We start from the raw sequence: 17,509 nt of genomic DNA on the forward strand, positions 1-17,509 counted from the left end.
TTGCATGCACAATTTAACCTTTTATGCTTTTACAGATAAATTTTATGTGCCTATGGAAAATAACAACCATATTTATAAGTTCTGATCTGGGTAGAACAATAGAAAAAAAACTTTTGGGACTGGAGCAATGGTGCAAGTGGTAGGGCGTTTGCCTCGCACATGCTAACCTAGAACAGACCATGGTTTGTCCCAGATGGTCTCCCAAGCCAGGAACGATTTCTGAGCATATAGCCAGGAGTAACCCCTGAGCAGGGGTGGACCATAAACCAATAAAAGAAAAAAGAAAAGGGGGCCGGGCGGTGGCGCTGGAGGTAAGGTGCCTGCCTTGCCTGCGCTAGCCTAGGACGGACCGCGGTTCGATCCCCCGGCGTCCCATATGGTCCCCCAAGCCAGGAGCGACTTCTGAGCGCATAGCCAGGAGTAACCCCTGAGCGTCACCGGGTGTGGCCCAAAAACCAAAAAAAAAAAAAAAAAGAAAAAAGAAAAAAGAAAAAAAAAACTTTTGTAGCCTTTTTCAATTTATTTTGTTTGGAACAGAAAGAATGAAATTGTAAAATGATACCCAGCCATTAACCCTAAAAAAAAAGGCATTTCCCCAATTTCCTCTTTATTTAAACCTATTCCTTTGATATGTAAAAGCCCGCCTGGATAGGTACTTTTGTTTCTCTCTTGATTTCCCCCCTCCTGGTGAATTTGTACTGGTTTAATAAAGAATTTGGCTTGGAGCACTTGGAGAGATTATGAAGGAGAAGCCACTGACTCCATGACTCTCTCCTGACTGGCTTGGTTTATTAATCCTTTGTAATTGCCCTACTTTCTTCAGATCCATCCGCCTGAAGGTGCAATTTTAGTGCTTGAGGTGATTTCACATGTGGGGATTTATTTTACACTTGACCACTGATTCCTCTAAACTGAACCAGTTCTGTAGTTAATCTGGATATTGTATGCTATGTTGAAATTTATAAATCCTACTTACAAGTATAGTGGCACCAATAATGTCCCAACTTGCAGGACACTCTTCAAAGTGGATATTCCTCGGGGGGACCATGAGAGTCAAGACAAGCGCACATAGAACAAATAACACAGAGACAGAAAGAAGCGGGGAGAAGATACTGTTTATTGAAGCAAGAGGTTCGGTTTAAATACATTTTTGAGGTTCAGGCTTATCTTCTGCAGGCAGGATTCTGCATGTACGCATGCAGACATGGCATAGATACATTGAACAGACAGAAATACCTAGATAATGGGGCCTATCATGAGTAGGTTGGAGTGTACAGGTAAAGAAGACTTCAGATAAGTTAGATTCAGTTTCCCAGGGTTAAAATTCTATGTTCTCATCGTCTCTATTCAAGCCTTAAGTGGTTACATTTACTTCTCAGGGCTCCCTGATTTTAGCAAAGTTCTCTGCTTGTTACAAGGGCCCCTGGCAAATAGAAATTATTTTTCTAATCGCTCCCACTCTGAAAATCAACTGTTTTGAAGCAGCAGCTGGACTTATAATTTCTTCGTTAAAGGCACACTTTAACACATGCACATTCCCAAAAGAAAGTCACTGAGAATATGAGATTTTTCTTTCTATAGTTAAAAATTATGAATACCTTTGGTACTAATTTTCTGATGCTATCCATCTTGTCAGCTGTCTTCTGTGGTGGTTTCCAAGATTTAACAGCAGGAATAAGATGACCTGTGGAGAAGGTGGATAGATGTTCTTAGGGTTATACCTGAGAACCCATTGTATCAACCCAATGACTCTAAAGCCCATCAACTGGTCATTATCAGTCTTTCTTGGAGTAATCCAATGAACATTTAGTATCACTAACTATAAAATCCTTAGTGGACTCCAGTTTCATCAAAAGATCGGTTCTTGGTATCACTAACTATAAAATCCTTAGTGGACTCCAGTTTCATCAAAAGATCGGTTCTTCCCTTATGCAGACTGCTTAGGTGGAAAGTGGTTTCAGAAGCAAGCCTACTAGAGAATACTAATACTAATACTAAATATTTATTTAAAATGGTTGGCTATAAAATTGATTTTAGTAGTTATCTTCCCAAGTCAATGATTTTTAACTTTTATTTGGGGAGATTTAGGGGAGACACCTGGCTGTACTTAGAGCTTACTCTTGGCAATTTCCTCAGGAGTGACTTTGGCAGTACTTAGAGGGATCATATGTGGTTTGGGAGATTAAATTGGAGTCAGCCACATGTAAGGCAAGTGTTTCATCCCTGTTCTATCTTCAAGTTTCTGGAGGAAATTCTCTATTATTTTCTACTGTGACTTTCCATCAATAAAGACTTCCTTTTCTCACATTTCACTGCGTTTATCTCTCCTTTTACCTTCTCTCCTCTTCTCTCCCCTTTTGTCCCCTCCCTCTGTTCTTCTCTCTTCCCTTTTCCTCCCTTCCTCACCCTTTTTCCCCATCACCTCTCCTGTCCTCTCCTCCCCTCCCCTGTTTACTCTCTTCCCCAGTCCTCTATTTTCCTCCCCTCCCTTCTCCTACACCCCTTCTTTCCTCTCTTCTCCTCTCCTCTCTCCTCACCCCCCTTCCTTTCCCTGTTTCCTTTTCTGTTCCCTCCCCCCCCCTTTTTCCCTGTCCCTTCCTCTCCTTCTCTTCTCTCTTTTTGGGTCACAGCAGGTGGTGCTCAGGGTTTACTCCTGGCCTGCTATACTCTTATTTTTTTGTTGATAGTCATTTAGTGGGTGTGAGGTGACCTGTGGATTACTAAGATTATTCATGGCATTGAAGACATTTCTATGTTCCTCTTAGTTTGAATATCCTTTTGAGGAAAAACTGCCTCTTCAAGAGTTTTACTCATTTCCTTCCTTCCCTCACTTCTGTTTGTTGTTGCAATGCTGTAGGATTACAGTCACACTGGTTGCACCTAGACATTTGCTTGTGGGGCTCACTAGAACCTGTGTATCAATTAGGAGTGCATACCCCATGGACTTCAGTGCTTATAGGAAGTTATGCTCCTTTAGTTACATCGTGTACCTTTAGTGTAGTGTCTGTCAGAGGTCATGCTCTTAAGTTGTGGGGTTTGTGCACATTCTGGTTGTGGTGTTAACTTAGATACACACTTTATTACATTTTATTTTAGGCACCATAGTTTACAACACTATTAATGGCACAGTTCCATGCATAACACATTCCTACACCTCTCCTTCAGAGTGTCCACTTCCCTTCACTTGTGTCTCTCCCCATTTTACTCCTAACCTTCCCTTTCCTGTGGCAAGCTTTCTTCAAATACCAGTTCTCCACTTCTGTTGCTTTGGGGCATTTGATGTATCCTTACTTTGTTTCTTTATATCTCACTTAGGCGAGAGATCACTCCCTGTCGGTCTCTTCACTCAACATGATACTCTATAGATCCATCAATATAGCACCAACTGCAAGGTTTCATCTTTTCTTAAAGCTGAATAGTATGGCCAGAGAGATAGCACAGCAGTAGGGCATTTGCTTTAAACTCAGCCAACCCAGCACAGACCTGGGTTTGATCCCTGGCATCCCATGTGGTCCCCCAAGCCTGCCAGGAGTGATTTCTGAGTGCAGAGCCAGGAGTAATAGGTGGCCCAAAAAGGAGAAAAAAAGAAAAAGAAAAAAAAAGGAATAAAAGCAAGCTGAGTAGTATTCCACCATATATATTTACCATAGTTTGTTTGTCATCTATTCTTGGACACTTGGGTTATTACTAGATTTGAATTATGGTGAATAGTGTTTCAGTGAACATAGGAATGTTTCAGTGAACATAGGAATGCAAACATCTATTCTAAAAAGGGTTTCTGGGATTTTGAGGTAAATGCCAAGATGTAGAATTGTTGGCTTATAAATAAGTTTGGGTCCCAGTTTCTTCAAATGTGTCCATTGTATTTTGCAAATGGTCTGGACCAGCCAATAGTCTCCCCAGTGAATGAGTGGTGTATGAGATACCCTTTCCTCCCACATCCATGCCAACAGTAGTTATTTTTGTTGTGATGTGGGATAGCACACTTTAATTGTGGTTTCTCACACATGTGCTCACCAGGGGCCACACTCCTGATCATGATGCTAACACATAATTTAGTGGTGTTCACACTTTAATTGACATTTTGACTCTCACCTGGCTATAGTGTTGCCAGAAATTGCCTGCTGCCCTGGCATCTCATATAACAGACCTGCTAGACACAATAGAAGAACTAACAAGGTAATGCTGAGAGCATGTGGTGGCACCAAAGATCAAATCACATTCTAGTACTGGCAAGGTAGGCAAATTAGCCACTGAACCATCTCCCAACCCTATTTTGCCTAGTTTTAAAAATTGAGTTATCTGGGGTATATGTGTATGTCATTTTCTTATTTCTTTTTGCTATTGAGTATAAGATATTAACTCAAAACAAAGGTATTCCCCCATCTTTCTCTTCCTTTAAATCTCTCCTTTGATATGTAAAAGCCTACCCTGATTACTCAACCTTCCCCCTTCCTGGTGTATGGATATTGGTTTAATATAGAAAGCAGTTCTGTTTTTGGCTCAGGTGGAGAGCCTACGAAAAAGCAAACTGGCTTCATGGTTCTTTCCTGACTGTCTTGGTTTATTAGTCTTTTACCATTACTCTGCTTCTTCAGATCCCTCTGTGTGGGATTTTTGGGACTGGCTGCTGCCAGCAATGGTCCTGGAACAGCACTGCCCTACTTGTGCTGGGTACAACTAGTTTCTCATTTTTTTTTCTTTTAACAAAGAAGGACCCTTTAGGCTCCCTTGTGCTTGCTGTCCTCTCCAACTTAGTTTGAAGAATTAAGTGTGGTGCATTCACTTTGGGGGAGCCTTCTTTGGTTCTGAGTGAACTGTGAATTCATCTCAAGAATGGATACTCGGGGCTGGAGAGATAGCATGGATGTAAGGTGCTTGCCTTTCATGCAGAAGGTCATCGGTTTGAATCCCAGCATCCCATATGGTCCCCCATGCCTGCCAGGAGCAATTTCTGAGCCTGGAGCCAGGAGTAATCCCTGAGCGCTGCCGGGTGTGACCCAAAAACCAAAAAAAAAAAAAAAAAAAAGAATGGCTACTCTACATCAGATATGGTGGTTGCACCTTTGGTTGGGTTTAACAAGTCCCAAGACTCCATGATTCCTGAATTCCTGTACAAAAATGAATTCTCTGAGATGTCCAGACATTCAGTATCTCAGCTGGAACCTGGTGGGTGGCATAGGCCATGGAAGCTCACTGGCCTTTTGTGATGGGGCCCTTCAGAAAAAGCTTCTTCTTGCTCATGCCTGCTTGTCTGCTGTCAAGCTAGCAGGAGTTGGTATAAAACTGACATTCTTTAAATCATATACATTCAGTCCTTCCCACCCATCCTAAATCAGTGTTCTCTGTCCTGAACCCCACTTTCCAGGTATGCAGATCCCTTTTCTATTTCAGCCTTCTTCTCTCCTCCACCAACCTGGGGGAAGTGCTCCTTACCTTTGGATTCATCCACAGTTCTCTCCAATGAAGTGAATTCTCCCTGAAGTAAAAGCTATTTTCTTGAGGGAATTTTTGGGTGCTGTCTGCTCTACTCAGTTTTTTGTACTTTTCTGGCCATCTTGGTTTTGCCCAGCAATACTGAATTTCTAGAGCTGCCTCCTTTCCCCACTCTTTGGTCTCACCTGAGCAGCTCCTGTGAATTACATTCTATTCTTGTCTTTTCTCGTTTTATTCTGCTTAATCTGGCTAGAATTTTATTTGTTTTGTTGTTGTTGTTGGGGGGGGGCATGTTTTTTTTTTTTTGTTTTTGGGCCACACCTGGTGGTGCTCAGGGGTTACTCCTGGCTGTCTGCTCAGAAATAGCTCCTGGCAGGCACGGGGACCATATGGGACACCGGGATTCGAACCAACCACCTCAGGTCCTGGATCGGCTGCTTGCAAGGCAAACACCACTGTGCTATCTCTCTGGGCCCATGTTTTGGTTTTTAAAGTCACACTTGGAAGTACTCAGGGGGCTACTCCTAGCTTTGTGTGTAGAAATGAACCCTGATGGTGCTCAGAAGGCCATGAGTGGTTCCATATTCAAACACAATGGCAAATACCACACCTATAAGGGCCCTACCTCCTGTATGGTCTCTCTGGCCCAGAACTTTTTTTAATTTTATTGATATTTTGTAATATTTCCATTTTGCCATGATCTTTTCCATCAACTTGACTTATTCTCTTATTTCCATTCTTTTGCTTGCTTTGGGTAAATTTTTCTTTTTTTTCATTTTCTTTTTTTATAGTTTTTAAAGGTCAGAGCTTAGCTAATTCCGATCTTTTCTAGTATGTCATTTAATGCTCTAAATTTTCCTATGAGTATTTTAGGAAATTTTGATATGTTGTAGGTTTACTTTTATTCACTTGAACATAATCTAAGCAGCTAAAATGTGTGGTTTAATTTTAAATGTCTGGGGACGTTTAATTTGATTTTTATATGATTTCTAAACTTTCTATAACTTTGATTCTTTTCAACTCTTTAAAGTTTGCTTTTATGATATAGATTATGCACTATTTAGTGACTGATCTAGGTCATTTAAAATAAATATGCTCTGTTTTAGTACTTTAATATTCTATAAATGTATTAACATTACTTGATAGTTCAAGTTTCTATATTGTTTGGTGAGTTTTGTTTACTAGTTCTGTCAACTATCGAGAGAACACGTAGATTTATCTATACTTTAAATTTTGTTAATTTATGCTTCATAAAATTTTAATCTATGTTCTTAGGTGTATATACATATAGAGTTATTTATCATCTTGATGAATTGGCCCTCTTATCACTAACATTCTTTTTTATCCTTACTAATAGACCTTGTTTGTTTATATTGATAGATCTAATCCCATTCTCTTTGACTATTTTTTTGCATGGTATATTTTCTCTTTATTATTAATTTTTAATTTACATTTAAATATTTACTGAAGGTTATTTGATATATAACATTAATAGGCTTCAGGAATATATAGTGATTCTATTATGCATCATGAAATTATCACTATAATAGAACTAGTTACTATCCATCATCAGACATAGTTACACAATTTTTTTCTTGTGATGGGAATTTGGCATCTTTCAAATATGAAATCCAGTACTATAGCTATAGCTTTTCTATACTGTGCATTACAATTCTATGACTTATTTGCTTTATAACTGTAAGTTTGTACTTTGACTCTCTTTACCCATTCACATCCCCCCACCCTGACTGGCTCTGGCAATACCCAATTTGTCCTCTATGTCTATGAGATTTATTTAATTTTTGGATTCTCATATAAGAGATATTTGCATAGTTTGTATCTTTTTCTAACAAGTTACACTTGTAATTTACCTTTTACTTCTGCTTCTTACCATGGCTTATTTTTTAAAAGACTCTTTCAGGGGCTAGAGCAATAGTATATTAGAGTGCTTGCCTTCCACATGTCTAACCTGGGTTTGATCTCCAGAACTCCATATAATCCCAGAGTCTCACTAGGAGTAATCCTTTAGCACAGAGTCAGGCAAAAGCTCTGAACACAGCTGGGTATGTAACCCCCCCAAAAAAAAATTCCAAAATAAATAAAAGATTTCAGGGTCAGAGACATAGTACAGGAGGTAGGGCACTGGCCTTGTCACAGCTAATCTGGGTTTGATCCCCAGCAACACGTATGGTCAACCCAAGGCCAGTCAGGAGTGAAACTGAATGCAGAGGTGTAAACTTTTAGCACAGCTGGTATGCCCCAAGAACTACAAAACTTTCAACTGTGCAATGGTTTTTCACAGCAAAGTTAAGTATATGCAATTTCCCCTAATGTTAGCATCTTTAATTACCATAATGCATTTGTCAGAATTTCTGGATTCATTTCAGTTTCACTGTTTTATACTAATCACCTGTTTTAGGATCTGTTCAGAATATCATACTGTATTTAGTTATCATGCCTCCTTGGTCTCCTCTAGTCTGACAGTTGTCAGTCTTGTTTTTCATGCTTAGGATGGTTTTGGTGAGTAGCAATTAGGTACTTTGTAGAATCCCTCAGTTTGGGTTTATCTGATACTTCTCATGGCATGGTTTTCGAAGCAGCTCTGCCTGATTCAACAATGAATCAAATGTTTGTCTACAAAATTCTTGTCTGTTGCTTCTGCATTTAAGCTAACCAGAGAAGAAAATAGAGGGAGAGAGAGAGAGGAAGAAAAGGAGGGAGAGAAAGGAGGAAGGGGGGAGATGGGGAGGGAGAAAGGGAAGGAGAAAGGAAAAAGAGAGGAATGGAAGGAGGGAGAGTGGGAGGGAAAAAGGGAAAAGGAAGGGAGGAAGGGAAAGGGAAGGAGGGAGGGAGGGAGGGAGGGAGGGAGAGAGGGAAGGAAGGAGAAAGGAAGAAAGTAAGGGAAGGAGGGAGGGAGAGTGGAAGGGAGGGAGGGAAGATTGGAAGGAAGGAAGGGAGGTAGGGAGAAAAAGAAAGAAAGAAAGAAAGAAAGAAAGAAAGAAAGAAAGAAGGAAGGAAGGAAGGAAGGAAGGAAGGAAGGAAGGAAGGAAGGAAGGAAGGAAGGAAGGAAGGAAGGAAGGAAGGAAGGAAGGAAGGAAGGAAGGAAGGAAGGAAGGAAGGAAGGAAGGAAGGAAGGAAGGAAGGAAGGAAGGAAGGAAGGAAGGAAGGAAGGAAGGAAAGAAAAAAAGAATTTTTTTTTTGTTTTTGGGTCACACCCAGCAGTGCTCAGGGGTTATTTCTGGCTCCAGGCTCAGAAATTGCTCCTGGCAGGCACAGGGGACCATATGGGGCGCCGGAATTCGAACCGATGACCTCCTGCATGAAAGGCAAACGCCTTACCTCCATGCTATCTCTCTGGCCCCAAAAGAAAAAATTTTGAGAAATGTTTTTACCTGAACTGGATATGTACCTACTCAGAGCTCATAGATGAAGAAGCAAAGAGTGAATATTGAAGACAACTCAACATCTCTATTCTAAACACCCTCACATGATCTCTACCCGTCAATCCTCATTTTTCTCCAAACCCCTTGCTTTTCGCCTCCAGTCACACTAAAATTTTTGCTCATTAGTTGTCTTCTGCCTGTAACATTTTTCCCTAGATCTTCACTTGACTGGATTCTTCTCATTGTTTGGATATCAATGAAAGCCTTATGAATTTTTCTGATAATGATAATTCTCCAGAGAGATTTTAGTTAACTTTTTATTAATATGATATCAAATAATAAAACATCTTTGATAATAATATAAAATTAGTCAATGAAAACTAAATATAATTAAAAATTAAAAATAAAGATATTTCACAATTATTAGACATATAATATATGTGTACTGGGAAGCCAAAAATTGACTTATTTTATTATAATATTTGCTTTATTGTGATACTTGTTTTTTTCAGTTTAGACTGAATCTTCAATAGTTGTGGTCCTTCTTTTTGTTTGTTTGATTTTGGCCACACCCAGCAGCACCCAGGTTGCAATGGTTCTCAAACTACGGCCCTCGGGCCACATATTGTATTTATTCCCATTTTGTTTCTTCACTTCTAAATAAGATATATGCAGTAGACATAGAAATTTGTTCAAACAAAAAAAAATTTTGTTTTTACTATAATCTGGCCCTCCAACAGTCTGAAGGACAGTGAACTAGCCCCCTGTTTAAAAAGTTTGAGGACCCCAAAGGGACATATGGGATGCCGAAAATCAATCCCAGGTCAGCTCTGTGCAAGGTCAATACCCTACCTGCTGTTCTAGCACTCTGCTCCATAGTCATTTTTTTTCTAACACATGGAGAACACAGGCCCTCAATAAATATTTTATAGGTTAAAGTTATTTTACAGGCTTTTTTCCTGTGGCCCATTCTTAGGCATTTTGGCTTTGGCCTCTTCAATGTTTTCTTCGGAAGCCTGACTGCCTGTTGGCTTTCTTCCTGCTGCATTCACCTCAGAACCACCGGCTGAACAGGGTAACAGATGCGTGGTCCGAGCTGGAGGAGAAAGGCCTCATCCTCCATCCCTCCATCAGTCAACCTCATCAGGAGCTGATTTGCAACAGGATACTAAAAATTAAATCTTCAGCTGTTGGAGAGATAGCATGGAGGTACAGTCACACTGCATCTTCAGGATCAATTCTGTAGTAAATAAGAAATTCTCAAGCACTGTATTTATCCAAATGACTTAGGCGTGTCTCGCTGGGGCTGTGAGTTTTCTGTTGGAGTTGTGGATTGTGCTGGTTTCTTTGCTTGGCAGACACTTGGGGGCCTCCCCAGGCATCCCCTGACGGCTTGCCTCGGCTGAGGTGAGTGTTTGGGGGCCGGAGCGCGGCCGCTCCGCTGCGCTTCGCGGCCGCGCACTCCACCTCGCCAATGAGTACCACCACAACACGTAGAAAAACCCACAGCGTAAGCGAGACAATGGGGAGACTACGCAGACCAACTTCAACCATAGAGAATGAAGATGGAAACTCTGATGACCCAACAACGACCAACTACCTAAGCAGTCTTTCAGAAATGGAGTTTAGAGACGAAATATGGAGGTTGCTATCAGATATCAAAGAAAGTATAAATCAGAGCACTAATAAAAATCAAGAGAATATGAAGACAGAAATCAGAAAACTCCAAACTGAAATATCAGATCAGATAACAGGTCTGAAAAACTCAATAGACGAATTGAAGAACATAATGGATGAGTTTTCCAACAGGTTAACAGCAGCTGAGGATAGAATTAGTGCTTTAGAAGATGAGATGCATAACAACTTTACACAGCAGAAGAGATTAGAAAAAAACCTCAAATCAAATGATCAGACAATGGAAAATTTACTCAAAGAATATGAGAAGATGAAAATAGAAGTCTTTGATAAGCTCAACAGAAACAACTTCAGAATCATTGGAGTTCCAGAGACCCAAGAAGAAAATCTTCAGGAAGAATCAATGGTTAAGAACATCATCACTGAGAAACTACCAGAGCTAAAGAAAACATGTGACCAAATCCTGCATGCCCGAAGAGTACCAGCTAAAAAAGACCCCAGTAGAAACACCCCAAGACACATCCTAGTCACCATGATGAAACCCACCGATAGAGATAGAATACTGCAAGCAGCAAGATCGAAAAGGGAAATTACATTCCACGGAGCATCCTTGAAATTTACAGCAGACCTGTCACCAGAAACACTCAAGGCCAGAAGGCAGTGGTGGGACGTAGTGGCAAAACTCAATGAAATAAATGCTTCGCCAAGAATATTGCACCCAGCAAAACTAAGTTTCAGGTTTGACGGATGTATACACGGCTTCACAGATAAACAACAGCTCAAAATCTTTGCAGACTCAAAACCAGCCTTAAAAGAAAAACTGAAAGATCTACTCTAAAAACAAGACAGAACAAAAAACACACCAAACTTCTACACAAAGATGGCAATAAATCCCATGACAATTATTTCTCTCAATGTCAATGGACTAAATGCACCAGTTAAGAGGCACAGAGTGGCGAAATGGATCAAAAAACTGAAGCCAACCTTCTGCTGTCTACAAGAAACACACCTGAATAGTCAGAATAAACATAGACTCAAAATCAAAGGCTGGAGGAAAATCATTCAAGCAAACAACACCCTTAAAAAAGCGGGGGTGGCCATACTAATATCAGATGACACAAACTTTATACTCAAAAAAATTGTAAGGGACAAAGATGGATATTATGTACTAATCAAGGGATTTGTACAGCAAGAAGAAATCACTCTCCTAAACATATACGCACCGAATGAGGGTCCAGCAAAGTATTTAATACAATTGTTGACAAATCTGAAGAAGGATATCAATAATAACACAATAATTGTGGGAGACCTCAACACAGGCTTGTCAACACTTGATAGGTCAACCAAATGGAAACCCAACAAAAATATACTAGACCTGCAAAAAGAAATGGATGAAAGAGGCCTAGTAGATATATATAGGGCACTCTATCCTCAGAAACCTGGATACACATTCTTTTCCAATGTACATGGATCATTCTCCAGGATAGATCATGTGCTGGCACATAAAACATACCTCCATAAAATAAAAAAGATAGACATTTTGCAGGCTGCCTTTGCTGACCACAAGGCTCTGAAGTTAGATGTGAACTGCAAAGGGACACAGAAGAAAAAATTTAACACCTGGAAGTTAAACAGCCTCATACTCAATAACCAGTGGGTCCGAGATGAAATCAAGGAGGAAATCAAAAGGTTCCTGGAAACAAATGACAATAAAGACACAAACTATCAGAACTTATGGGACACAGCAAAAGCAGTACTGAGAGGAAAATTTATAGCTTTGCAAGCACACATCAGGAAGGAAGAAGGAGCTTACCTGAGTAGCTTAATGACACAGCTAATAGAACTAGAAAGTGCTCAACAAAAGGACCCAAAAATAGGGAGACAGAAGGAAATAACAAAGCTGAGAGCAGAAATCAACGAAGTGGAAACCCAAAAAACAATCCGAAAGATCAACGAAAGCAGAAGTTGGTTCTTTGAAAAAATAAACAAGATTGATAGACCATTGGCAAAACTCACAAAGCAAAAGAAAGAGAGAAACTTGATAACGCGTATTAGAAATGAGAAGGGGGAGATCACTACAGATACTGCAGAGATTCAAAGGGTATTCAGAGAATACTTTGAGAAACTCTATGCCACTAAATATGAGAACCTGGAAGAAATGGATAAATTTCTGAACTCATATAACCTTCCACGGTTGAATAAAGAAGAGGTAGCATATCTAAACACCCCCATCACTATTGAGGAAATTAAAACTGTAATCAAAAATTTACCCAAAAACAAAAGCCCAGGCCCTGATGGATTCACGAATGAATTCTTTCAAACCTTTCAAGAGGAACTACTACCAATTCTGGCCAGGCTCTTTTATGAAATCGAAAAAACAGGAATACTTCCAAATAGCTTTTATGAAGCCAACATCACCTTAATACCAAAACCTGATAGAGATGCTGCCAAAAAAGAAAATTACAGACCAATATCCCTGATGAACACAGATGCAAAGATCCTCAACAAAATCCTGGCGAACAGGATCCAGTGCCTCATCAAGAAGATCATTCACTTTGATCAAGTAGGTTTCATCCCAGGAATGCAAGGATGGTTTAACATCCGTAAATCTATTAATATAATACACAACATAAACAACAACAAAAATAAAAATCACATGGTCATATCAATAGATGCAGAAAAAGCATTTGATAAGGTTCAACACCCATTCTTGATTAAAACTCTCAGCAAGATAGGAATAAAAGGAACCTTTCTCAATATAGTCAAAGCCATCTACCAGAAGCCAGTGGCAAATATTATCCTCAATGGAGAAAAACTAAAATCCTTTCCTCTAAATTCTGGTACAAGACAAGGCTGTCCTCTCTCACCACTCCTATTCAACATAGCACTGGAAGTACTTGCTATAGCGATTAGGCAAGAAAAAGATATCAAGGGAATTCAGATAGGAAAGGAAGAAGTCAAGCTCTCACTGTTTGCAGATGACATGATACTCTACTTAGAAAACCCTAAAGACTCTACCAAAAAGCTTCTAGAAATAATAGATTTGTATAGCAAAGTGGCAGGATACAAAATTAACACACAAAAATCAATGGCCTTTTTATACACGAATAATGATAGGGAAGAAATGGACATTAAGAGAACAATCCCATTCACATTAGTTCCACACAAACTCAAATATCTTGGAGTCAACCTGACTAAAGATGTGAAGGATCTATACAAAGAAAACTACAAAACACTGCTCCAAGAAATAAGAGAGGACACGCGGAAATGGAAACACATACCATGCTCATGGATTGGCAGGATCAACATCATTAAAATGGCAATACTTCCAAAAGCATTGTACAGATTTAACGCGATTCCTCTAAAGATACCCATGACATTTTTCAAAGAAGTGGATCAAATACTTCTGAAATTCATCTGGAACAACAAACAACCTCGAATAGCTAAAGCACTCCTTGGGAAAAGGAATATGGGAGGCATTACTTTCCCCAATTTTAAGTTGTATTACAAAGCAACAGTTATAAAAACAGCATGGTATTGGAATAAAAACAGACCCTCAGATCAGTGGAATAGGCTTGAGTACTCAGAGAAGGTTCCTCAGACATATAACCACCTTGTTTTTGATAAAGGAGCAAAAAATCCTAAATGGAGCAGGGAAAGCCTATTCAACAAGTGGTGTTGGCACAACTGGTTAACCACTTGCAAAAAAGCGAACTCAGACCCCCAGCTAACACCATATACAAAGGTAAAATCCAAATGGATTAAAGACCTTGATATCAGAACTGAAACTATAAGGTATATAGAACAACATGTAGGTGAAACACTCCAGGACATTGAGACTAAAGGCATCTTTAAGGAGGAGACAGCACTTTCCAAGCAAGTGGAAGCAGAGATAAACAGATGGGACTATATTAAGCTGAAAAGCTTCTGCATCTCAAAGGAAATAGCGCCCAGAATACAAAGGCCACCCACTGAGTGGGAGAAATTATTCACCCAATACACATCAGATAAAGGGCTAATATCCAAAATTTACAAGGTACTGACAGAACTATACAAGAAAAAAACAACTAACCCCATCAAAAAATGGGGAGAAGAAATGAACAGACACTTTGAAAAAGAAGAAAGGCAAATGGCCAAAAGGCACATGAAAAGATGTTCAACATCACTAATCGTCAGGGAGATGCAAATCAAAACTACTATGAGGTACCACCTCACGCCACTGAGATTGGCACACATCACAAGAAAGGAAAACAAGCAGTGCTGGCGGGGATGTGGAGAGAAAGGAACTCTTTTTCACTGCTGGTGGGAATGCCGTCTAGTACAACCTTTATGGAAAGCGATATGGAGATTCCTTCACAAACTGGAAATTGAGCTTCCATACGATCCAGCTATACCACTCCTAGGAATATACCCAAGAAACACAAAAATACAATACAAAAAACCCTTCCTTACTCCTATATTCATTGCAGCGCTATTTACAATAGCCAGACTCTGGAAACAACCAAGATGCCCTTCAACAGATGAGTGGCTGAAGAAACTGTGGTACATATACACAATGGAATACTATGCAGCCATCAGGAGAGATGAAGTCATGAAATTTTCCAATACATGGATGTACATGGAATCTATTATGCTGAGTGAAGTAAGTCAGAGGGAGAGAGAAAGACGCAGAATGGTTTCACTCATCTATGGGCTTTAAGAAAAATGAAGGACATTTTTAACAATATCTCAGAGACAAGAGAGATGAGGGCTGGTAGGTGCAGCTCAGGACATGCAGCTCATCACATAGAGTGATGAGTGCAGTTGCAGAGATGACTACACTGAAAACTATCATAAAATGTGAATGAATGAGGGAAGTAGAAAGCCTGTCTCGAGTACAGGTGTAGGGGGGTGGGGAGGAGGGAGATCTGGGAAATTGGTGGTGGGAATGTTACACCGGTGAAGGGGGGGTGCTCTTTACATGACTGTAATCATACAACTATAATCATGTTTGTAATCACGGTGTTTAAATAAAGATAAAAAATAAAAAATAAAAACCCAAAAAAAAAAAAAAAAAAAAAAAAAAAAAAAAAAAAAAAGTTATTTTACAGTAAAGCAAATCCTTATAGTTTTTATCTTACTATTGAAGATCAGAGTTAGGTTTCTCTAAATGTGCATGGGTTGTTGTTTCTGTACACCTTAATTCTAAGCATATAGAAAAGACTTTCTTACCAATTGTTGGATTCCTGTGTGCCTCAATAAAGTCATGGAGAGGAGCTGGCCTGGGCATAATGGGTGGATTCTCGAAGGTAATTTTTGCTGTTGGTGGAATCAATCCTCTTTCTATCATACTTAGAACCCCTAAACAAGCAAATTTAGAAGAATGTGAATTTAATTCCCAGAATTTTCACAAAATCTAGGTTCTATAACTTTCCAAACTGCTGTTTTATTTTCATCTTCTTATAAGTCATCTCGTACTTTATTTAATCTTTCACATGAAAAAAATATATTTATTATCATTTTAGTTTCATAGCCTGAGAAAAATAGCTTTTCAAATAGTTTTTTGAAATTTGTATTATGATCATTTTATTTTTAAGTCAAAAGGTAATTTCAAGACAAACTAAAATTTCTCATTACTCAAGATATTTTCAGGCTGGAGAAATAGCTCAATGGGTTTGCATATAGGAGATTCAAGCCTTGCCACTGAATGGTCCCTTGAATACTGCTGGAAGTGGCACCATAGCACAAAACAAGGATTGGTGCCTGAGCACCACTGCTGTGGCTCCAAAAAATAGAAGGCAATTTTAATATTCAAATTCTATATAAACATTCAAATAACTCAAGTACACAGTCAAAACTTTGTTCAAAAAGACAAGAAAATCCATGTGCTTAAAAATCATGCCCCATTGGTACAATGAGTCACATTTGATAGAATTATTTTTAGATATTTCTCACATCCCTAGAAGATGTGAATGTACAAATAGTTTATTCTAGTGTAACTGATTATCAATGCCAACTAATTTACAATTCCTAGAACTCATGCTGTGTGAGTACAGCAACACAAGTTTTTATCAAGGCTTTTTAAGGACAGGTGATGTTGTTTTATTTTTAAATAGTAAATCAATGAACAAATGAATATTGAGCAAAGCCTGTTACCAAGGGCAAAACATTTCATTAAAGTGGATGAATTGTAATGAATCCAGAAACTTAGAGAGTGCTTGGCATATACTTGTGATAGGTCTTCAGCTTCTTGCTATTCTCAGATAAAAGGAAGAAAAGTGGAAAATTATGAGTCTTAATACAGACTGCCAGGTTAGGATAAGTTCCAATGATTCACACATGGTAGCTATTATTATTTTCACTTGTCTTATGGCCATTAATGATGATTTTATGCTTTATTAAATATGTTCGAGTCTTGTGTTAGAGGAATTCAGAGGAATGATCCCTGAAAAATTATGGTTGACATTACTCCTAAAAATTGATTCCAAAGAGAGCACCTCAGTTTATTTACTCACAATTATTTGGGGGAGAAATTTATTATTACAAATGAGAATTCTGGGAATCCCATCCAAAGCTGCCCACATGTTTTTGGTCAGGGTCTCGCCTAAAAAATGTATTACTAAAACCTCTAGGTGATTCTGATAGGACCTGAAGTTTGGAAAACCATGAGTATTGATTGGGACCCAGGAATCTCTCTCTCTCTCTGTATATATTTTTGGCAATTCCAATTTCTATTTTATTTATTTTTTACTTTTTTATTTAAGCACCATACTTACAAAATTGATTATAATTAAGTTTCAATGTACACCACCTTTCACCAGTGTATATTTCCCACCACCTATGTCCCCAGTTTCCTTCCCCCCACTCCCTCTCCCTGCTGCATGCCTCTTGGCAGACATTTTACTTCTTCCTCTCTCCCTCTCTCCCCTTCCTCCCCCCATCTGTCTTAAATAAGCATTTCAGTTCAAACTTTTGTGATTTAGGGGCCAGTTTTCAAGCTATTTATTGGAAAGCAGGGAAGGTGTGGGATTGAGTCACACCTGGCAGTGTTCAGAGGCTATTTTTGGCTCTTAGTT

At 39.2% G+C, this 17,509-nt stretch overlaps 1 protein-coding gene across 1 annotated transcript in view; it reads right to left on the reverse strand.

Annotated features, from left to right (window-relative positions):
* The window catches only part of IQCH (IQ motif containing H), a 161,304-nt gene extending 145,510 nt beyond the window's left edge, over positions 1 to 15,794 (reverse strand). Inside the window, exons 1-2 of the mRNA XM_049782792.1 lie at positions 15,666 to 15,794; positions 1,599 to 1,684 (exon numbers count right to left, since the gene is read on the reverse strand). Of these exons, the coding sequence (XP_049638749.1) occupies positions 1,599 to 1,684; positions 15,666 to 15,783 (204 nt within the window). The 5' untranslated portion in view covers positions 15,784 to 15,794. The remainder of the gene's footprint in view (positions 1 to 1,598; positions 1,685 to 15,665) is intronic.
* Between the last annotated feature and the right edge of the window lie 1,715 nt (positions 15,795 to 17,509).

This window comes from Suncus etruscus, chromosome 1 (genome assembly GCF_024139225.1).
Source record: "Suncus etruscus isolate mSunEtr1 chromosome 1, mSunEtr1.pri.cur, whole genome shotgun sequence".
Taxonomy (NCBI): domain Eukaryota; kingdom Metazoa; phylum Chordata; class Mammalia; order Eulipotyphla; family Soricidae; genus Suncus; species Suncus etruscus.